This window comes from Mytilus californianus, unplaced genomic scaffold, assembly GCF_021869535.1.
Source record: "Mytilus californianus isolate M0D057914Y unplaced genomic scaffold, xbMytCali1.0.p SCAF_34, whole genome shotgun sequence".
In the NCBI taxonomy this organism is placed as follows: Eukaryota; Metazoa; Mollusca; class Bivalvia; order Mytilida; family Mytilidae; genus Mytilus; species Mytilus californianus.
Window position 1 is genome coordinate 2,428,742 of NW_026262684.1, and position 24,483 is coordinate 2,453,224.

The following is a 24,483-nucleotide window of genomic DNA, read 5'->3' on the forward strand; positions in this document are numbered from 1 at the left end:
CCGTGCAGCTACTTCCTGTTTGCTGATAGTGAATAGTAAATACATGTTATTTCTAGTATATTTGATATATGGGTTCATATATTACAGAAACACGCGAAATAATTCAAATTGAAAGAATCACGATTAAGAAAATAACGAATTTTAGAAAAAGGGGGAGGGATACAAAAAATTGTCCTGTTCCCAAGTTCATGTATCTATGATATTTATAAAGGATGATCGGTGAAAATATTTTACGCTACAGCTAGAACTATTCCTATTGTCTTTATCTACCAAAAAAGCAAGCCTAATAGAAGAAAATATAAAAATGAAAAGGGATACTAGTAGACAACGATAATCAACAAAACCTAAAATACCTACAGTCAAATTAACAGAAATAATTCTATAATACGATACAAAAAACTAAGAACATAAAGAAAGTACTTATAAAAAGGGGTTCCGAATGTACTAAATAATTGTGTCGGTTAAAAAATGCTTGAAGAAGGCAGTGCAATAGCTGACACAATTGACTAACATAATACCGAATAACAGCTATATACAGAAGTCGAATTGTATATGAGCTATGTCAACAATCATACCTTCATTGAACCTCTTATCGGAAATCGTGTCTAATATAAAAAGATGTAGCCTCAGTTTCAATGCACTAGGTGTTATCTAGATAAGTGTTTGTTTTACGACTAAACGATGTGTGGTAAAGTCGGGCTATGGCTGTTTCTGGTAGTTCCTGTATTAGGGACTGACTACCAAGTCACCATATATCCAAGTTATCTATCACAAGGTGGTCGAACACATTTCGAGACTGACCGCTGGGATGGCCATAATGGACTGGATTCTCAGAATTTCATTGCCAAGGCAAAGTCAATTGCTACTGAAAGTGGTAGATGGCTGAACCGTGACTTGAACGGACGGATATTCCAAAATGTAAGCACAAAATATTAACTACTCATTGCTTAATGTTTTTTTTTTCTTTTTGCTTTGTAAATGTTCGGTTTATAATATGTTTAATATTACATATCTAACGAGTGTAAGCTAATGGATGTTAACATTGCATGGATCTTGTCGTTTTGATATATTTTCCCATAAAATTTGGGAAATAGTTTTTATATGTTTGTTTAAGTTTTATTTCTTATTACTAATCTTTATCTTTGAAACGACTTGGCCAAGTTTAACCAAACTTAGCTATAATCATCACTAGGGTATCTTGTTTAAACAAAATGATTCTGATGACCAAACCTGCAGACCAACATTGCCAACATAGCTTAAAATAGAACATAGGGAGGGAAATGCACGTTTTTTCTATTATCTTGAAAACTGCTACAGATATAGAAAATCTTACAGTCCAAATATGTTTAAAATGATGTGATCTAACTACTGCCTATAAACATCAAAATTGTCAGACGACTTCTTATAGTACATGCAGTAGGTATTGCTCTTAAACGACGAATTGTACCATTTGATTTACCTATTATCTTGAAAACTATTATAGATACACAGAAACTTTAACCGGCAAAAATTGTCAGCAAGACAAGGTCTAAAAATTAGCCATCTTGTCGAAATATTCAGTTAACTCCTTATAGGATTTGTTGCGCTTTAACGACGAATGTTATTATTATTATTTATTTTTTTTGCAGTTTTGTCTATTATCTTAATAATTATAATATATTGATAGAATCACTTGATAGGTCCGGAGTTAGTTCCCCTACATGACGTTGTTTATCGATTTTTTTTTAGCATTAAAGATAAAGAGAAAATGTAAAACATGTAAACAGAAAAAATGATCGGCAATTTAAGTTTAACAAAAAAAAAGAATTTAGTCCTGAATTATATTCTAGTCTACAATGTTGAAATAAAATGATCAATTATTGCTTAAGTTATCTTGTATTTGTTTTAGACACCCCAAGACCCTAATCATCATGGTTATCCTGATCCAAACCATTTTAAAGACCCAACTTTTGTCCAGAATATATGTGCTAAGTATAAAAAAAATCTTCAAGGATATGGAAACGATTTGGATATCGTCATGGAAATCAAGGGTAAGTATTGATATGGACAGTGTGTTCAGGACCCAACAACAGTATCATTACAATAAGCAATAATAATTTTGTTAATTACAACATGTAGTAAGGTACCGACATTCTTCTTTTATTGGAGCATGGATTTCTTTTCTAAGGACAATCTTTTGTTTTGAAACACTGAACACTTGAAATTTGCAAAACACTTACTAGTATTTGGAAATCCTGAGCCGCACTTTCTTAGACCTACAGTGTCGTGTAATTGACCAAAATGTGCAAAACGACATGGGATTTACAAAATACCAAAATCCCAGACATATTCCCGATTGTGACTATTTTTACTGAGTGTGAATTCGCTATAAGACGTGTCACGGTACCTTTCTATCCAAAATTCATGTATTTAGTTTTGATGTTATATTTGTTATTCTCATCGGATTTTGTCAAATGTCTTATCGTTTGTAGTTGTAAATCTTATTTTTTTCTGTTGTATTCGTGTGTTATGGTAAAGATTATTAATCACCCTGTTCGTTAATAAGATTTTAGTTTGGGTCAACAAAATTTATACGATATATTTGGTTTACAGTTTGATTTAGAAGAAACACAGACATAGCTAGATAATACTATTAATTATCTTATTACTACCACATTTTATATTAATTAGTATTGTAATTATGGCACCCTCAACGGAGTTGGGGTGACATATTGTTATTCTACTTTTCTTTTTTTTTTTCTTTTTTTTTTTCTACCACACTTTTTTTGTCCGCGCTAGTTCTCGAAATTGAAAGGACCAATGTTGATGAAACTATGCTTTAATGTAAAGCACCATCTGAAGTTGTGCATCTGACTATGGAATTTTCCAAGATGGCCACCGTTTCCATGGAAACGACACAAATGTAAAAAAAAATCCAAAATCCAAATCTTTCATTATAAGACTCAAATGGATGAAACTTTATGGAAATGTTAACCGGTATGCCTAGATAAAAATTTAGTATTTAGAAATTCCAAAATGGCCGCCATTGTCATGGAAACAGGGCGAAAGTTTAACATTGGCCCTATGGGAAAAAATACAAAAGCGGCATTTTCTTGGAGAATACTAGATTTTACCCAATGAAACTTTATGGGTATGTAAGATGTAATTTGTCAAAGAGGTACCTGTCTTTGGAATTTTGAAAATGGCTACCGTTACCATGGAAACTAAAAAAAATTGAAAATGCACCAAACTTAATGAAACTTTACAGAAATGTTAACTGGCATGTGCAGAGTTGATAAATAATTTTAGAATTTTCAAAATGGCCGCCGTTAGTATGGAAACAGCCAAAATGTCAAAAATTTTCAAAATGCTTCAAACTTTCTGAGAATTTACAGTAATGATGACTGGCATGTGTAGATTTCGACTTTGGAAATTTCAAAATGGCTGCCGTTATCCTGGCAATAAGGGAACGAGGGTACCATCCGTTATTGCTAGCAATTACAAATCTAGTTTTCATTGTTATTAATAAATGTAATATGAGTATTATAAACCAAATCTTGAATTCTATCCTAATTCTATCCTGTTTTGGGGAAATTTCAGAAATTCAAATGTGACGTCACCTTTGTTTAGCGTTGATCTCTTTGGCTAACTCGGCTGTGAATTTCTATGTGCTGGTTTATGTTGTTTTATGTATCCGTTTTTATTCTGTAGTTAGTCACCACTTCGGTGTTATCATGTATATCTTTTATATAGTCATTTTTATAAATTAACTGTTTGCAAAAGTATGAATTATTCTAAATACTAAGGATTTTCTTATCCCAGACATATAACCTTAGCCGTATTTGGCACAACTTTTTGGAACTTTTGGTCCGCAATGCTCTTCAACTTTGTACTTGTTTTGGCTTTCATACTTTTTTTATCTAAGCGTCACTGGTTAGTCTTGTGTGGACGAAACGCGCGTCTTGCGTATTAGATTTTAAAACTGTTACTTTTTGTTAGCTATTATTCGTATGTTTCTCTGTCCTATATGTTCTCCCATTTATTTGTATTGTAGTCCTGTCCTGTAATGTTGTTATTTTAATGTTATATTTAACATTGCCATAAAAGCGGGAGGTTTGGCTAGCCACAAAACCAGGTTCAACCCACCATTTTTTTCTTAAAATGTCCTGTATCAAGTCAGGAAAATGACCATTGTTATATTATAGTTCGTTTCTGTGTGTGTTACATTTCAATGTTGTGTTTCTGTTGTATCGTAGTTCTCCTCTTATATTTGATGTGTTTCCCTCAGTTTTAGTTTGTAACCCGGTTTTGTTTTTTTCTCAATCGATTTATGAATTTCGAACAGCGGTATACTACTGTTGCCTTTCATTTAAAGCTCTAGACTATAAAGTTCTTTCTGTAATTTGAATTTAAATAAACATGGGATTTCATGATCCCGTTGGATTTAGCATAATCCCATGGGATTCTGCATTATCCCACGGTATTTTGAGTAAATCCCATGGAATTTTATTTGGTTTCGTGGAATTTATTTTATCCCATGGAACAAGAAATAAACCCATCGGACAAATGAAATCCCATGGGATTTAAATTATTAATAAACAGTTACATGTATGTTAAAATGAATTCTGTTTGGTAGTAAACTGTAATGAGTTATAAAATAGTTGATGACGTGTCCAAAATGTAATTAAAAAAAACTACAGTATAAAGGGTTGAAGGTTTCTATTTGAAGTCAATCTACTAAACGTAGCTATCTGTTTCTCTTCAGATATTAAAAACACTGCATTTTGATGTCTCTTTTCAACACATGATAAAAAATTTCTGTCAATCATTATACATCTATTTTCACTTTTCCCAAAAATTATACGCTAAAATTCATGTCTTCAAAAATTAGCCTTGTACAAGGGTTATTGACCGTTTTTGATAAACATGATAAACAGCAAAGTAAAATGTCATTTTGACTGAAGCAATTTTATATCAAAATAAAACTGATATTTCAAATTCAGTTGTGAAAAGTCCATCAAAAACAGATTGCATAGATTTTCCAAGTTTCAAAGCTGTTACTATCTGCAATAAATTATCAGACATCATCAAGATATAAAGTAGGAACTTGATACCAAATATATAAAAGTCTTTCCAATGAACAGGTGAGATCTCAACATATCTGTTTAACATGTTTAAGAGAGCCTGAAAAATCTTGAAACTTTCTTGATTTTCTTTAGGATCAAGAACCAGAACTCTGTAAAAAGTTAACTAGATTCAAATACAACCTTCAAGTGTAACTGAATAAAAAGAGAAATAGGACGTGAACACTCAGAAACTTCAAATAATTACCAAAATGGTCAGTATTTCTGTTGAAATGAAATCAATTAACTGAAATAAAATGATACTTTGGCATGTCATGTGTTGTATATCTTCTGTTTCAGCTTGATGTGTAAAATAATTCAGTCCACTATAAATAAGAGTCCAGTGTATAAGTATATGTTATTCCATCCACCAGACATACATGACATACTCCTTCAATTCTCAGAAAAATTTTTTTGCAACTTGTTTTTCAAAGATCTTCCTCTATATATTGCGATTGGATGGAGCGATGTTAATGAGTAGACAAAACTAGTGTTATTTCGACAACAAAAGACTCGTCTCCTTTCTACATTTGTTGTCAGCTTTCACTAAATATTTATGTCGTTGCATTTACACATTTGCGTTCTTGTGCATCTGTGATAGTGCTCCTTTTTTTTTTATATATATAGCTAAACCATTATGATGAACTTTCCTTTTTACTTATTGTAGGAACACACATTCCAATGGTTTTTATGTTACTTATTTTTGTGCATCGACAAATCTTTTGATTTGAGCCAATTGCAACTGATTTTTATAGTTTGTTCTTCTGTTTTGCTGTTACACCCCTCTCCCAGGTAAAAGGGAGGGTTGAGCGCTCACAAACATGTTTTACCCCCCCTTTAGTCTTTTAGTTAAATTTGTTTCAAATTTTTCATGTTGGGGCCTTTTATAGCCGACCATACGGTATACGTTTTTTTCTCATTGTTGAAGTCTGTTTGTTGTCCAACTATTGCTTACATCCACTTCATTTGAACTCACAAATGAATTTTAAGGTGAATTGCAGATATATTGATTAGCAGAGATGAGATAATTGTCAAACTTCCATATCAATCACGCAGTTATTCACGGTTGAGTAGTTGTATATAACTATATATCACAAGACAGGTGCTCCTTTAGGTTCTCTTTAAACACCTCAAAGGACCTCCTTTGTGCACAAAGGAGCACAATGTAGCACAAAGGACCACAAAGGAATGTAATAAGAGCACAAATGACCTTTAATTGGATTTTTTGCATGACAATAATGTAATTTCTGAAGAAAAATCATAATACTTAAAAAAACATGAAAATTGCGATTTTTATTATAGTGGGCGTTTTTCAATAAAAACGAGAATTCTTGTCCCAGCCACTTTAAAAAAATGTTTTTGATCTTTACAAGTAATTTTTTGTGCAGTCAGTACATTTAATTACATTTAACATTTTTAAGCAAAGAAACATACTATTTTTAGAGGGATTTATAAGATATGCATTCCTGAATGGTTAAAAATAACCAAAATGGCATGTCCCTAAGTCTCCAACTCAACATTCACACTCTAAAATATTGTAAAAAAAAAGGTAGAAATTAATGTTATTTTTACTTAATATAAGTGCTATAATTATTCAAAAGTATGTTTAGACAAATGATTTTTTAATTTTAGCAGGTGTGTCCCTGACAAAATGTTCACTACGAAACGAAATCATTAAATTTGCGAATAAACAGTTTTATATAATCAATGTTTGCAAGAAATGGACTGGATATAAACATTATGGTCTTACAATAGAAGTGATGCTTTTATAACGACAGTTAAATTGTTGGCAAACAAAATTGAGCACATAATATGGACCAGAGTGATACCGTATTTTTTCTAATGTCCACTACGAAACGGGTCAAATCTTTTTCAGTATCTAGTTTTAAAATTATAAAAAAAATATCAGTCTACAGCTTAGTATGTGCTTTGATGAATAGAATCAGTTTTGTTACTATTGCAATATAGGGATTGTGGGGAAAAAATAAAACATGTGAATATGTCCACTACGTAACGGTCAACTACGAAACAAATATGGGAGAAAAAGTTTTGTAGTGGACACTACCACTACCATGCAGTCGTTTTCTACTCTTTTTTCAATTATATTCGTGCAAAACAAATAACAAGGGTTACTTTCGTGTAATTTTCAATATGTTTTTATCAACATAGAATAGGGTTGATGTCAACTACGAGACTTTTTGTCCACTACGAAACGGTTTTTGTCAACTACGTATCTCATCTAAATGTCTACTACGTAACATGAGTTATACCTTCAGTAAAAATGAGATCTTTCTAGTATATAAAATAAAACAAACTAGAATGTCAAAAGGAGACATTAAAATACCATAATATGTGCGTTTAGAAGCAGTTCCGTAGTGGACAAATGTCCACTTCGAAACAGTACATAAATTATGAAAAAAATATCATTTTGAAGAGTATTTAAGATTGGACTTTTCATTTACAAACAGGTCTATAATCATGATAATAGAGGTATTCAAATACCTCTTGAAATAAAATTTTCGACAAGTTGATTTTTCCTTTTTTTAGGTCTGAAATTCGCACTTTTATTGAAAAACGCCCATGTACGCATTATGTACCGGACATGGTGTAATCACCGGTACCGGATCGGAACCGACTTTCTATCCGGTTTATGTCATAGCTTATGTTTGTTAATTTATATAGTAATTATATAATCAGTAGTTCAGAAATGTCAATATACACTTTGATTTATCAAAATTAATTGTGGACAAAAACAAAATATCTATCAAAATTTTCTTACTCTATGAATCTGTGAAGAAAATGTTTCCCAAGACGCAAAAAGGATTGGTATAGCAGTAATTCTTAAGCTATGAAAATTGACACGAATTATTAAAACCGTATTTCAGAAATGTCAATGTGTACTATTATTGTTTTACTAATTTTTTTATCAAAATTAATTTTGGACAAAAACAAAGTATCTACCGAAATTTTCTTACTTGGCGAATCTTAAATTCCTATGAGGAACGAAAAGTACACACAGAGCAATAAAGAATGGACTGTACATGCTGTCTTTTGGTTATTTATGTCGTTGTCATTCATAGTTGTTTGTTGTTGACTTGTACCCATCATCTAAATTTGTTTTTCATTAGTCTGATAACTGAAAATAAGTTTCTGACTTCTTTACATGAAATGGTTGAATTCAACGTTTCAATGTATGTATACGTTTTAAATTCAAAGGAGCATGGCCGGTAAGACCTCTTTTTGGCCCCAAAATATAGCATTTTTACAAATTTGTTGAAATGTAAACTTTTAGCCATTTATTCCAAAGTAGAATACTTTTGTTCCATAATTATGGGCTGTTTTGACAATACAATGCACATTATTCAGGTACAAATGTACTAGCAACGTAAATTCATGCAAAATTACTAAAATCTTCACAATTTTAGCATTTGTGCTAATCTTAAGACAGTTTTTGTCTAAAATTTAAGTGGCCGCATTTGTGTGCAGTCTTTATGTTTAAATTATGTTGTATTTGATGATAATACATAACATATATAAAGGTTGAGACTGAACACGAATGCAGCTACTTACATTTTAGACAAAATTCGTCTGAAAAGTGACGTTTTATGGCATATTTGATAGATTTTCCATATCTAAGCTTGAATGTGAGCGTCTTTAATGGCCAAATCAGTTAAAATCTTTTACATAAAATAATTCAACCGACTACTTAGACACTTTAGTGTTTAAAAAATGTTAAATATCTTTCATTAGATATACTTCGAATTTAAGGCCACAACTATCCCTTACCGGACCTTCTCCTTTAGAGTCAGATGTTTTTCATTTTCCTTAAATAAATTTTTAAAATGATTTTCCCATTGGTCTTTTTTATTGGGTTTTGTTGTGGTATTTTTCCACATTTTTTTAACTTATCAATTATTTTCCAAAATAAAGTAGGATTTGTTTCGTCAAGTTCATTTATTTGTGAATATATATATTGAAAGAACGCACTCTTTGTTCTATTGTTTAGTTTTTTATATTCTTTTCAAGCCCTAAAATAATTAACTTTAAGGTCGTGGCTGTAAGGGTTGTTTTGTACTTTTTTAACTCAACGTCTCACACCTTTCCACATTAATTAACAATTATTATTAAACTATTCTTGTTACCTCTTGCGTTTTTTCTTTAACTTTTTGTTTAATTTATATTTAACACAAGATGTAGCAGTATCAATAATAATATCTGTAAATTGTTTTGTCATTTGATTTAAATCTGTAATACCTCCTGTATCAACATCTGCCATACAATTGGCTAACTTGCATTTGCTTATCACTCGTGGCGATGAAATATCGTTTGTATATGTTTCATGACAATTGTTGTCCCAAATAAAATGACCTGGTAAAAAATCCATATTAGTATATTCTGTCATGATTGACTATAGGGACATTGGATTTTAAAGACATTCTAATAATACAATGACCAGATGTTTCCACTGGAGGTAGAACATTAAAATAAGTAATGTAAGTGAAAATATCTTCTGACACAATAATATAATCAATAACACTACAACCTCCTCTAGTACTCAAAATGTGTACAGTTTCCAACAGAATCTCCCAAAAACTCTGCCATTTAGATATTCTTAGCTTAGTTTCAATACAAGTTTCCAATAAAAGTTTTCCCTGTGATTTAATACTTATGTCACAGTTTTTTTTACAATTTCCGTGTCACAAGTATATGTCTCAGGGAGAATATAATTATCAGCCCTATTAAATAAAGTATCATCAATAATGTGATCAGCTTGCTCACCTGTACTGCAATTAGAATCACAAGATAGAATAGTTTTTCCATGATTGGAGTATACTGCAATATCTTTATTAAGGTTATCAAACATCTTCCCACTGTCTACATTTGGATTGCGGGGTTTAATATATAAAACTGATAAATAAATATCAAAATCTTGATTAAAAAAGGTTTTGTCTAATTTTATCCATAATCCATAGTCTTTTTTACTTACAAGAGTTATTCCTCTTTTTGTGTTTATATTAGAATAAAAAAAATATTCCTCCTGATCTCCTGCCTTTCTTTACTCCCAATTGTTTAGTTCCAGGTAAGTGAAAAAATATGAAACCGGGCAGATTAATGGGGGAGTCAGTTTGGGTTCATGTTTCTACTAGTTCTAAAATGTCCCCTGCATTTCTCGATCACACTTGTAAAATAACCAAGTTTGACGCCAGTACACAAAAATGGCAAATAAAACAAAGAGAAGGCACAGAAAATTCAAAAACTGGTATGCATACACACAAAAATATCATAGACATGATCCTTTTGTTCATTTGCCAAAATCGTTACTTCCGAAGGCGTGAGGTGAGGACAACTCCAAAATTGTGAATAGTTCCCGAAATGACTAACTTATTATCAAAATCTCTTAAATGAGGGACACCTTTCTAGTGTAAAATTATTTTTTTAGATATATATTTTATTTTTGAAATAGCACATATTCATGACAAATCAACAAGTTTTCAAAAGATAAATTGTCTTGGGACTCCAGTAGGGTGACCCCTTACGTAGTCCAAATGAGTCTTTGACTATGACGTCTTGAAAGGCTATTTCAATCTTTGGCTGTGATGCCTCCCCAGGAATTCGCAGGAAGGCGTCACAGCAAAAAATTAAAATAGCCTTTCAAGACGTCATAACTATTGGACTAGGCGACCCCTTTATATAAAAATAAGGATATAAGGTATGATTGCCAATGAGACAACTAGCCACGAAAGTTCAAACCTTTAGTCTACTGTAGGTCAAAATGTCATGTTTATACTTTGTTTCTAGGACATCACTAATCATAATAGACCTTATTGCTATTTGGAAATCTGCGCCACTTGACCCTATAATTTCCGACACTTGAACTATTGACGTCATACAACAATCACTTTATCTTTGTGTCGTCAGACATTTTCTCTTGTGACGTCAAAATTCTAAGGGAACTTCTGTGATGTCCAGTAGTGGCGGTCAAATGGCGATAAGGTGTATGACACAATACGTAACAGAAATTCATAACTTTAAGTCCAACATAATTTTGACTTTGGTCATGAAAATCTTTCTCAATATACCTTTTTGGATAAATACTCATAATTTTCTAAATTCTGGCAAAATTGCAGTTTGAGCCATCCTAAGTATAAAGAAATCAAACGATGTGGTATATCTGCCAATGAGACAAATCTCCATCAGAGACCAAATGAAAAAAAAGTTAACAACTATAGGTCACCGTACAGCCTCCAACAATGAGCAAAACCCATGCCAAATAGTCAGCTATAAAAGGCCTTAAATGAGTATACCATATAGTTGAACTAAGTACACATGTTCATTATGTGGCGAACTTTTATATTTAATGTCAAACTAAGATCTTGACCCTGATTTCATGATTTACTGAACATCGAACATGTCAGTGTGAGCTAGCATGGTGTCCTGTACTTGGAATTATGATAATACCCGCTGAGAATAGAATTTTTTGTCAATGTTCAATAATAGTGGTGTATACTTTGCAGGTTGCAATTTGTAAATACAGCTGTTTCACCATGCACGCCTCTTTTGGTGAGATACATAATATTCATACATATTTTGTTTTGTTTACCTACTGGTTCCAAGATAATAATCTCTATGTTTCATGTCATAGAGACATAACTTTGGAATTTTACCATTATAAATACACATGGATTGCGGCCAAATTGTATACTGAGAAAGACCTTAAGTGAAGGGTTGGGTAGTACAGAATTTCAGTATAACTTTATACTCTTAGAAGTTCGAGGCATATTAATGTTGAAAATATGCCCTGTGTTTTGACTGTTGAAAAAAAAAAATAGATAGAAGTACATACGTACTTTCCATTCTAGGATATATTTTTTTACGAAATTTCATAGTTAAAGTGTCACAGTCGTAAAAAGAGTTCCTGTGGGATATTGCATTGTCTATATTTACAGAAGTGCAACCTGATATCCTAGTAACTGCTTGTTAATACATGATTTATATTGGTGTCTTGTGAACACTGAAGAATTTTTTTGATAGAGTACCCCAGTAATCATGTTTTGAAATTTTCCTAATCAAGCAAAGATTTAAGGTACATGTGTATATATGCACAAATGAGACAGCAACTAAACAACACAAAAAAGGGAAAACAAAGATACAATTTTTGTAGCAAGGTTATTTGTTCTCATTGAAGTAAAAACATATTGAACTTTCACAGGAGCTTGAAGTATTGCTGCTTCTATTGTTTGCATTTTGTATATATTATAAATTTTTGTGACAAATGAAATGTGATGCATATATTCAACTAGGAAAAATACCCAAATGTTATGAAGAAGAATGCGTGAATTAATTGTTATATGATATAAAAATAAGAAGATGTGGTATGATTGCCAATGATAAAACTCTCCATCAGAGACCAAATGTCATAGAAGGTTAGCAACTATAGGTCATCGTACTGCCTTCAACAATGAGCAAATACCATACCGCATAATTAGTTATAAAAGGTCCTGAAATGACAATTGTAAAACATTTCAAACAATAAAAACAATAAAGGAAAAACAAATATGACAAAAGACAACCATTGAATTACAGGTTACATGCATGGTTTCTATACGGTGATAATAATGTGCCAAATTATCACCCTCTAAAATAGTTGTGAGAATACTTTAAGGGTTTTTCTTATCCATTATACCATCAAAACAAATTCTAGTTTTCAAGTGAAAATGAAGATGATGATTGAAGGCTGCTTAACGCCCAGCGGTAAATTAATATGCATATTCAGGACGAGATCATGTTAATGTAATATAAATATGAACCCTGTTTTGTACTAGACCGACACGCTGAGCCGGATTTTTAATGTGCTAGTTCACAAAGTAACAGTCAGCAGGACTGAAGACTATATCACCTTACCCGGACACATTATTTTGAATCCGAGCCGACCAGTCTTTGCCCTTACTCCCTAATGCCGCGTGCTTGGCGGAGAAGCAGCAAATACGAATTTTAAAGTCTTTGGTTTGACCCGGCCGCGGTTCGTACCCACGACTCCCGCACTCAAGGCGAATACACCACCACGAAACCACCGATGCGGTTTTCAAATGAAGAAATCATTATGTTGAATTTGTTGCTTCTACTAATAGAATGAAAAGTACAAGCATTCATATATCATAATTAGTAGGTTAGCATGGTATCTTATTGAAAAAATTGATTTTATTATCCATCAATTAAAATTTGATTGGTTCTTTTTCAAAAAGTTTGAAATGCATTACTTAGAAGAAAGGAAATAAAAACACAGAAACAAGACCAGAATCAATTCAAAGACAAACGTCAGATCAGTTCTTGTTTTAAATTGAAGTCGTAAATACCAATAGACACGAAAAATAATGGAAACCACAATTATGGTAATGAACTTTTCTAAATAGCCCAAAAGAAGGATCGGTGAATAAATAGACTACATATTACCAACAAACAATGCAGCATCACAGGAAAGACAACATATTTTTTTTAAAATAAACAGTAGCATTTATTAATTCATGAAAATTAATCTTTACATATTTTTATGCAATTTCCTAATATTCATGATAACAGTGTATGGTATCAAACAAATACAAAACTTCAAGTATGAAGTCTTTAATAATATTATAAGTAGTATAAGGTGCAAGGCCCGTATGCATAAAGCTACTTAAGTTAAGATATCCAATCGTAATACTAATTTATCGTAGGACATGAAGAAAAATCTTAACTTAAGTAGCTTTATGCATACGGGCCCAAGACATGTATTCTTGTTAAAGATGAAACACTCTATGGCGTATGAAATGGCTCTAACACCCAAATTTTAGAAAATTACAACCTTGTTACTTTGAAAATCTATTCAAAATTAACAGATTCGTTTTAACGGACTTTTCACAAGTCTGTTGACAAATCACTTTTAATTTTGAAATTGAATTGCATCTGTCAAAAAGACATTTTACTTTGTTGTTTATCAAAAACTATCAATAATCCTTTACAAAGCTCATTTTTTAAGACATGAATTTGACTCGAAATTTTTAGCATATAATTTTGCCATGTTTGTAAATTGAAAATAGATATAATGTAATCGTTGACAGGAAATATTTTTAAAGGAGACATTAATATACGATGTTTTAACAATCAGAAGAGAAAAAAAAGTAATAGCTAAGTTTAGTAAATGGACTTCCAAAAAAATCCTTCAACCCTTTATACTGTAGTTTAGTGACTTGCATTTCTGATACATTGTACTTAATCAACTATTTTATAATTATCTTATTACAGTTTACTACCAAACAGAATTCTTTTTAACATACATGTTACTGTATATTTATAATTTGAATCCCATGGGATTTTATTTTGTCCCATGGGATTTTATTTGTCCAATGGGATTTTTCTTGTCCCATGGGATAAAATAATCATGGGACTACAAACATTCAATGGGACTGAAAAAAATCCATGGAATAACGCAGAATTACTTAAACTCAAATCGAAAAACACTTTATAGTCTAGAGCTTTAAAACTTGGTACTTAGTAAATCCCATGTCGTTTTTACACATTTTGGTTATTTAGATGAAACTGTATGTCTAGAAAGTGCGGCGCCGGATTTGCAAATGAGTGCTCAGTGTTGTGAATTAAACCAAAAGCAAACATTTGAGTTACTAATAATACAGGAACAAGATTTTTTTTCTTTGACACTCAATGTTTTCCACTAATTTTAGATAAAAAACAAACTATTTTTTATCACTTCTTTCTTCAATCAAACATATTTTTCAAAGAAATTTTGATTAAAAAATTACATTTTTTTTAAAAAGCATGCCCCAACAAAAGATAAATGGTCGGTGCATGACGGTTTAAGCTGTTTCATTATCGTTTTTAGAGGAATTTGGTAACAACAAAGAAACCAAGTTCTGCTTCTTCATAGTTCATGAAATATGAATAAAAAGAGATACTGGGTATTTATGCGTCAATAAAAGCAATCAAATGACTACAAAACTGAAAGACATTTAGTGGTCAATACTTAGTCAAGTCCTCATAAGACAGGATTGGTGGTCTGTGGAGAGCTTAAACGTTTGCATTTTGTGTGCGTGTGTGTTTTTAAACTTAAATTCGTTGGTTTCCTTAGCTTGTGAATGTATATGGAAGCGTTATAACACGTACTCTTCCATCGTGAAAGGCGGAAGATATCAAACTCCTCACTTAAGACAAATTGAAAAACGAAAAACGAAAACAAAAAAAAGACAAACAACAGTCTACAAAATGCAACACAAGCCTTACCTCCTTATATGTATCTTAGACTAGTACTATTATTATTAAAAATAATCAATACATTTACAGGGCTCTACTGGCCAAAGTGGATGAACACTTCGCAACACGGTGGAAAGTTTCCTAATAATTTAGATGCAGGCTCTGAATTTATAGTTTTGCTTTTCAAGTCTATTAAACAATGCACGCATGGTATCATACCGAAGTACTTCGAGGTCATAAATGAACCAGATGCAGCTTGGAAATATATTAAATGGAACACAGTCATTGATTTCCATAAGATTGTTGCAAAAAAGCTAAAGCGTCAGTTCCCAGGGATTAAAGTTGGCGGGCCAACAAAAAACGGTGCGATTTCCGGAAGTGACAAGAACGATTTCCGTATATGGGAGTTTTCTCGACAGTTTCTTGATATGTCTCTAGACCATCTAGATTTCTTTTCCTTTCATCCATACAACTTTTTCTTAGTGAAGGGTAACAACTATCGATTTGAAGGTATAAATGAAGCGAGATTAGCAGGGTTCATTGATTTAGTGGAAAGTTACGCAAATCAAAAGAAGGGCCGTTCTGTTCCTCTTATAATTAGCGAGTATGGTTTAAGCCAAGTACGGGGAATTAACGTAAATAAACCAAATCCTTTCATAGACTGGGCATATATCAATCAACATAACAGCCACATGTTCACGTATTTGAATTTTCGAAACGTGATTGACAGAGCTATTGGATTCATGCTGTCATATGCAACCACCCTAGGTCAGGCATCGTTACATTACAGCCTTTTCCATCGTGATGGAAGTTTTGCTAATGCTGCCAAGGCTTACAAATTTTGGCATCATTTATCCTACCAAAATCAATTTCTACGAATTGATAGTCCGTTTGACAACAAAGAGAGAAAAATTTCGCCCTTAGCTTTGGGTAATCCAAACAATGGTGACATACTCATTTTACTGCATAACTATGACAGGTCACAAGCAAGAATTAAGCTTAATTTCGATCGTCACTGGTTTACGCCGTCTTCGGGGATTTCGCATTGTCAATACCTTAACACCCAAAAACAACCAGTTTTAAAAGAATGGAAATCCATGCATGTTTCGAACGGATATGTTACAGTTCCGGCGGACGGTAGTTGTATTTTTGTTTTTCACTCCAAATATAATTTTCACAATATTCACACTATTAAGGAAACTACTTATTATGGAAAGAAAATGGTAATGAGAATAAAGAAAGATTGCACCATTTGTATTTTCTCCTGCGCATCGTGTACCTATGCAGTATCATCAACTGTAAACGTCCATTCACTTGGGAATGTTAAGTACGCACGACTTAGAATCGGAGTAAGTTTGCCAGGTAAATCAGGTGGAAATCCGACCCCGAAAACTGTTCTGATCAACAATCACCACGTGACAGCATATTATCAACTTTTTGCACCAGGACGAGGTCACGAAGATACCAGATGGGAAATATATGAATACCGAATTCCCGCCAATTTCTTGCGCTCAAATTCTAATGAGGTTAAGGTTGAATTCAACCAATCAGGAGGCTATGTTTCAACAGTTGCGCTTTTAATCGGTAACTAGTTTCGATGATTAAAGTTAATAGCTTTATATTATATTTGTTATTTTTATATGATGCTTACAAAATTGGCATTCATTTTTACGAATATTTAGTCAAAATTGTCTTTTCTGTCCGTCAACAATGTTTGTATACACACAAGCTCCAATTGTACAGGCTGGATGCTGATTACACTACACAGTTTTTGTGCACTATATGTAGATACGCATTTTATTTTTGCTGTCATTTTTTTTTAACACTTAACTTTTGTGCTATGATTTCAGTGACAATTGAAAAAGGAATAACATTCTATTCCAAATTTACCCTGTGTCAAAAATTCTAAATGAATGCAAAAATACATGAAAAATTGCATATATAGTGGTCGAATTTTAATGACACTTTATATTTACATATATGCTAAATTATGTCATTGTGTCCAAATTTACGAAAATGTATATTCCATGATTTATTCTTTATATGCATCAGTATTTTGTTTTTGTGTTTTGTCCTCAAAAAAAAATATGCAAGCGGTTGGGGGTTGGGGTACCGGTGGGTTGGCTGACATGTCACTTTTCTAGTTTTACATCAATTTCAGTTTTATTTGTTTCATGACTATTTACAAACATTCAAAACATTAGTATTTCCTTTTGATTATGTTGGTTTGTTAAAGAACTTTCGGTACGCACCCCCTGGGTTGTCTACGGGTAGAATCTTCTTGTTTTATGTTTGGTGTTTTGCGAACTATTATTTGTTCGTCTTTTTTCTCTTGCTAATAAGTTTGTCACTGCATTCGATGTAAGGCCACGTAAGAAATCACTAGTGGAGAAGGAAAATTTAATGTTGATCCTTCCGGAGCACCTGATTTCTTCCCCTTCTTCTGTGAGGTTAGAATTACGCATAGTTTTCTGTGTAGTGTTTTGTGGATTCATTTTCTCTCAATCTTTTTGACCATGGTGTGGTTTGTTTTTCTTGTTTTTCTTGTTTTTTATTCCCCCCATTTGATTTTCTCACCCTTTTTAACATTCCTCACAAAAAAGGCTTTCGTCCGCTCGTCAGTTAAGTTTGGAGCATGATCCAAACTATTATTTAGAGCAAGCTAATAAATAAAAAATTGAATGTTTGCAAAGGGGTCATAAAAATTAAATACAAAACTAGAGGTATTTCCAGCTAAGTTAAAAACGGTACTCTCATCCCTTCCAAAGTCCATTATTTCTTTTTGCAAAATTAATCTTTCACCATTTTAGAAGCTGCACTATGCATGTCTTTTATAGTGTTTTAGTTTTGTGACCTATCATCTAGATAGTCAAAAGAGGTAGTTTTGCGCACGTAAAATGGTTAAATCCCACCAATTTGGGCCTGTACCAAGAATTCTTTGGAATATATGTTTGTCTTTGTCTGTAGGTCTTTTTTTTTCGGTGGAGTTGATGTAAGGGGATAGTGTGCTTTTTTCAATTGTGTGGTAGTTTTTGTATTTCCTGTTCTACCCTTTTCTGTATAATTCATATGACGAGTGGATTTGCTTCTCTAATTAGAAATGCTGTGGAATCACATAACAATGTAAAATGTCTTTGCATATACTCATAATAATTTCAATATGATTTATTGTTATTTTAGAAACAATAAATAACACCAACAAGATAACTATTTCAATTTTTATAGATTACTATCTGTAGCTACTAAGAAAAATCCGGAAAGCTGGTAAAAGTTATGATGATTTATTACAGCTCAAGAAGACGTTTTCTCCAAACTCTATGTCAAGTTGTCTTGTAAATCGAATGTTATGTTTTTCCATTTTAAGAATTTTCAAAGCAATAACAAAAAAAGACTGAACGCACAGCGACTCAATCATGCAAACACTGATAACAAAATTTTTTTTTAAGGTAAGCCCCAAATAAACTTCAAAATACATGTAAAACACGATCCTAACAAATCAGAAGAACAACAAATAATATATGTGTTTTCAAAAGAAACTATCAGAACGGGGTAAAAAGGATGTTTAAGCCTATTTGATAAAATACATGACGATTAGTATAATCATGAAACTTTGTTGTCACTTGATACTTTTGTAGCAAGCATATTGAATTATTGCCCGAAAGAATGGGGATTTCATATGGCACCAAATACCGAAAAAGTTCATTTGTATTATTTAAAACGTGTTCGTAAAGTCAAAATAAGTGCTGTCACTAATATGATTTATTGTGAATTCGGTAGTTTGCCTATTTCCATTGAAAGGCAATATAGAATAGTCAAATATTGGTTAAAAAATGTGAGTACAGAAAATCTTATATTAAAGAACTGCTGTGATGAGATGTTTGAAAGAAGTTGTATTAAAAAGAAGAATAAACAAAACTGGTGTTGTAAGTTTAGAGATTGTTTAGATATGGATTTAATGATGTTTGGTTAGGCTAAAGTGTAGTGTGTAAAGATATTTTTCTATTACAATTGAAAGAAATAATGCTTGATGCATTCATTAATGAAGTAACTGCGTTTTTTTTTGAGAATTCAAGTAAATGTCATTTTCATAGATATATGTATAGTACACATGCTTTGCAATTTTATTTAGATAGACCTATAAAAATATATATAAACCATATATTTGTTAATATCGTATATCAGCTCATAATTTAAGCATAGACATAGGCATTTATGATAATGTTGATAAAAATAATGACTATGTACAAGTTGTAATAGTTGCTCTATTGAAAATGAATATCATTTTATAATTGAATGTCAAAAATATAGTCAAATCCGAGAAAAGTATATAAAAAAGTATTATTGGAGAAATCCATCTGCATACACACTTATCCAATTGTTATCTGTCAGAAATATTGAAGAATTACATGAGTTAGGTATATTTTTAAAATCAGCAGAAAAACTTAGAATTTAATCACATGTTTATAGTATATTTGTTCTCACATATTGTTTTTATTAAAGTATATCATTCTCCGCTCGTATTTCGTATTTTGTATTATGTATTTTATTTTATTTCGTGTACACCTTTATATCTATATATTGTGTAATTCAAGAATATTTTGTAAAAATTTTAATCATTGATGCATATAAAATTATTATTATTATGAGTATGTATCCTATACGCTGTATTTGCTTTTAAAATAAAGTATTATCATTCATTGCTGGGGATTATGCAAATGTTCTTAAATTTGCTACAAACTCGTAAATGGGCAACTAGAAATCCTCCCTGTTAAGTTTATTATACACGCGAAGAATATGGTGCACATGTACATATCACCTACAAAATCGTATTTACTGAGCGCCCGAAGGAACGCAATCCCCTACTGAGAGGTTTAGCTAGATATAAAACCAGGTTTAATCCACCATTTTCTACATAAGAAAATGTCTGTTCCAAGTCAGGAATATGACAGTTGTTATCCATTCGTTTGATGTGTTTGAACGTTTGATTTTGCCATTTGTTTAGTGACTTTCCGTTTAGAATTTTTCTCGGAGTTCAGTATTTTTGTTATTTTACTTTCTACTTGCATTTTTCAATTGACAAAAATTGAAACCGAGAGATATCCTTTGAAAGTTGACTATTCGTTAAAAATTGTAAAGAATTTTTAGGATATTCACACATAGCATTTCCAGCAATTTTCTGAGCTTTTAGTTTTTTTCAGTTTATAACGTTTGCAAATTCAATATCTTTAACCCAAAAAATAGAAAACAAAATAATTTTTGAGGACAAATTCACATTATAATGAACTCCGATGACACAGGTTACTAAGAAAAAGTGCAGGTTAACATTTGCCTCTTTAAAATCTAAAGGACTATGGGTAATCTCATTGTTCGTTCACCAAAACGAACATAACGTTATGTCATTGGTTAAATGTCCATTGTTTAGTACGGCCTAAACCAATCACAACGTTTTCATGGTTTCGGTGTACGCGTTTGAAAATATTCACCAGAATGCAAAAGATTCTGAAACTGCGAATTTTCATGTGCATTTTATGTGATCCCATTTGTATGACATTACTTTAGTTTTGATTTTAACCGCTATGCGGCTTATCGCAAGTTTCTGAACTGTAAAAATGTCGATGCGAGACCAAACTTTAAAAGTATCACAGAGCAAATTGTTTCAGGAATTCATTGACGGAAATTTGTGTATTGTTATTTAAAAAGTGATAAAATGGAGCTTGGATTGATGATTGTTTAAGGTCCAGTGGCAAACCAATGCATATTCTGAACGAGAACATGATAATATGATATAAATATAAACACTGTTTTGTACTAGACCGACACACTGAGCCAGATTTTTAACGTGCTTGTTCACAAGGTAACAGTCCACATGAAGACATGTCACCCTATCCAGACATATTATTCTGACTCCAAGCCGACCAGTCTTTTCTATTACTCATAAATGCCGCGTGCTTAGCGGAGAACAGGAAATACAAATGTTCAAGTCTTCGGTTTGATCCAACCGAGGTTCTAGCCAACAACCTCTCGCACTCGAAGCGAGCAACGCTATCACGAGACCAAGGCGGTTAAGGAGGGTTTGGAATATGATGTGCTGCATTCTATATGTACTAAGTATAATATTTATCAACACCCACTGCCGACTACTGTAATTACATGTCCAGTAACATTGTGGATGCGAATCAACACACACAACTGTAACATATTTGGAGTTGTTTGACAAATGATAGTATACTTACAAGTATACAAAATGCATCGTTACAAGTTCATAGATCATTAAATTCGCCTTAAATTTTTACCCTTTTCACATTTTGTATCAATGATATAAGTTTGAATCACACGATACAAAAAAAATCAAAAGACACCTAGAGACATGTAATTGTTAGTCAGGCTGTAAAACGCGTATATCTTGAAAAAATTGTACATTTCCGAACTTTGAAAATGTATGTCTGGCTCCAATTTGTTCCCTTAATATGTTTCGTGCGTTTTTATGTCATTTTATTTTAGCAGGTAAGATATGCAGTTGTAAATGTAACAAATACAATAAATTGTCAACAACCACATATTTTATACAAAAAAAGACCTACTATAAAGTTGTGCAGATAAAAATTCTAGGTAACGTATTCTTGATTTTTGGTGAATTTCTACATATAGTTTTAGATTATTTGCGGACGAAACAGGATGAAAATGATAAAAATAAGATATAAATCTTGATTTGTTAAAGGGTTTTCCAACAGGGAAATAATTCATAAATGATAGCTTAAACTTTCAAGTGTATTTTGTATCTTAGAGTTCACAAACATTATAAAAATAAGGAGATGAGGTATGTTTGCCAATGAAACAACTATCCACCGTAGTTAAAAATAAAGTGGATGTAGGCAATTATAGGCAACCGTACGGCCTTCAACAATGACAACAAACCAATACCGCATAGTCGACTGTAAAAGGAATGTTTTGTCTATTTCTATATTTTGCATAGACTTTATACATTGAACTAATGTTACCCCTTCATTTTTTCAAACACAAAAGGATGAAAATTTCATGCTGTTTTCAGTGTTGCATGAAAGTAAATATTATAGAAAAAAATCGCCTTTATACTGATAAATTTCTTTTCATACTTGCAAGTAGGAATTTGCAGTAAATTGCACGAGGAACTATTCTTTCTGTCATCGTTGTACATTTCTCTATTAAATATTGGGGCTATGAAAAAACCCGAGAAGTTCGAAAATTTTATATATTAGGTATATTCTTAATTATCAGTACCATGCAGGAGGAATTATTCTTTCTGTCATCGTTACACATTTCTACATTTGTTATTAGGGTTATGAAAAAAAAACACGATTTCCTTTTCATTTTTTTTTTCTATAGAAACACACATTAGAAGATAGTGTAACTGCATCAAACAAGATTCTGTTTAAAAGAAAGCGAAATATATCAAAGGGACATTCAAACTCATAATTCGAAAAAAAAATGACAACGCCATGACGAAAAAAGAAAAAGACAAACAGACCAACATTAGTACACAAAACACAACATAGAAAACTAAAGACTGAGCAAAACAAACCCCACCAAAAACTAAGGTGATCTCAGGTGCTCCGGAAGGGTAAGCAGATCCTGCTCCACATGTGACACCCGTCGTGTTGCTCATGTTAGTACAAACCCGGTGATAAGTCTAAATCGGTAGGTCACATTCGGGGAAAAGGGGACGAGATTGTAGTTACGACATTTGGAATATATCCGCTATCATCGGTGATACGGATATTCCATAACGGTCAACCAACTCGTGATGGCGTCCGTAAAATTTACGAAGGAATGATTTCAACTTCACCACTTGGAACTCATGGTTAAATAGCTTCCTTGTGAGCAGCAACCCTCTATCAAGGAAATGATGATGAGAAACACAAGCCCTAGAATATCGTATCAAAAAGGGAGACATATACTCCGTATGTAGGCGCTGCTGGAATGCTGCTACATTGAAATGGAAAGTTCTCAATTGGGAAGCTGAAATCATCTCTTTTGTCGTAAAGTTTTATTTTCAACCGACCCTCATTGTCAATTTCTAGATGTAAGTCAAGATATGAGGCAAACATAACGATATCTGTTGTATCCTTTATCTCAAGTTCGCTGGGATAGATGCGTTTAACATTGTCATCAAATTTTGAATTATTTATTTTGTTTAAAATATTTTATCACTGGAGACAAGTATGAAATGATTTCTACTACTTTTACGAGAGCTGCATACATTGAGTCTTTCTTCTGTCCGACTCAGCCGACCAATCGATAAGAAGCCCATTGAATTCATTAGATGAATAAACAATAAAAAGTACTAACTTAAATGTATTTACTACTTTTAACCAGACACATACCACAATGGAATATGTTCACAACTAAACAGCCTTTATATATTGAAAACTTTTTTTCAAAAAGCTTGTTCTCTTAATGTACGTGTTACTATGTAATCATAAAATTATTTTTCAGTCTAATCATCATTGTTGACTTAATTGCATTATAAATAATTGGCGATACCAATAAAAGGCGGGGAAGAAGTTAAGACCATATGTCATTTCTCATGCTTGGAAGAAGTTCATGGCGATAGATCATAAAATAACAAGCCCCTAATGATGTTAGACAAAAAGGGTATGAATATGCTAGTGTGTACTGAGATACTAAACTCCCTGTCCAAAAAGTTGACATGCAGAGACCTCTCTATGAAGGCCAATGCATGTGCCACCTCAATATGACACATTACGCCCACATATTGTAGAACCAAAAGGTTATTACAGGTTGTCAAGCCAACAACCTGAAAGGCCATCCATGTCACTATCAAACTCTGTTCCGGGATTATTGTATGTACCCCAAAGGCCAGTTGGACCTATTGGTTATATGGAGCATGGAAGTCTACCTCATGAAGGTTATGGTCCTATTCCTACTTTTGAAAGATCAGTTCATGATTATTACAGAACTAACCCTATTTTGCTGGGTAATAATAGGCTCAAACGGAAAGAGCCCGATTCATTTGACGGCAAATGTTCCGAGTGGGATGATTATATAATACATTTTGAGCAAGTGGCGTCTTGGAATCAACGGACCGATCGGGAAAAGGCACAACAGCTTACGATGTTTCTACGCGGCTATGCTCAGAAAA

At 32.4% G+C, this 24,483-nt stretch overlaps 2 protein-coding genes across 2 annotated transcripts in view; both read left to right on the forward strand.

The window, feature by feature from the left end:
• Positions 1–24,483, forward strand: part of LOC127736638 (uncharacterized) — a 202,134-nt gene that overhangs the window by 153,157 nt on the left and 24,494 nt on the right. The window lies entirely within an intron of this gene.
• On the forward strand, positions 643–20,043 carry LOC127736634 (beta-porphyranase A-like). Its single transcript, XM_052247196.1, has 3 exons — positions 643–918; positions 1,889–2,030; positions 15,435–20,043. The coding sequence occupies exons 1-3, from the start codon at positions 682–684 to the stop codon at positions 16,934–16,936; spliced, it is 1,881 nt and encodes a 626-aa protein (XP_052103156.1). The 5' UTR covers positions 643–681; the 3' UTR covers positions 16,937–20,043.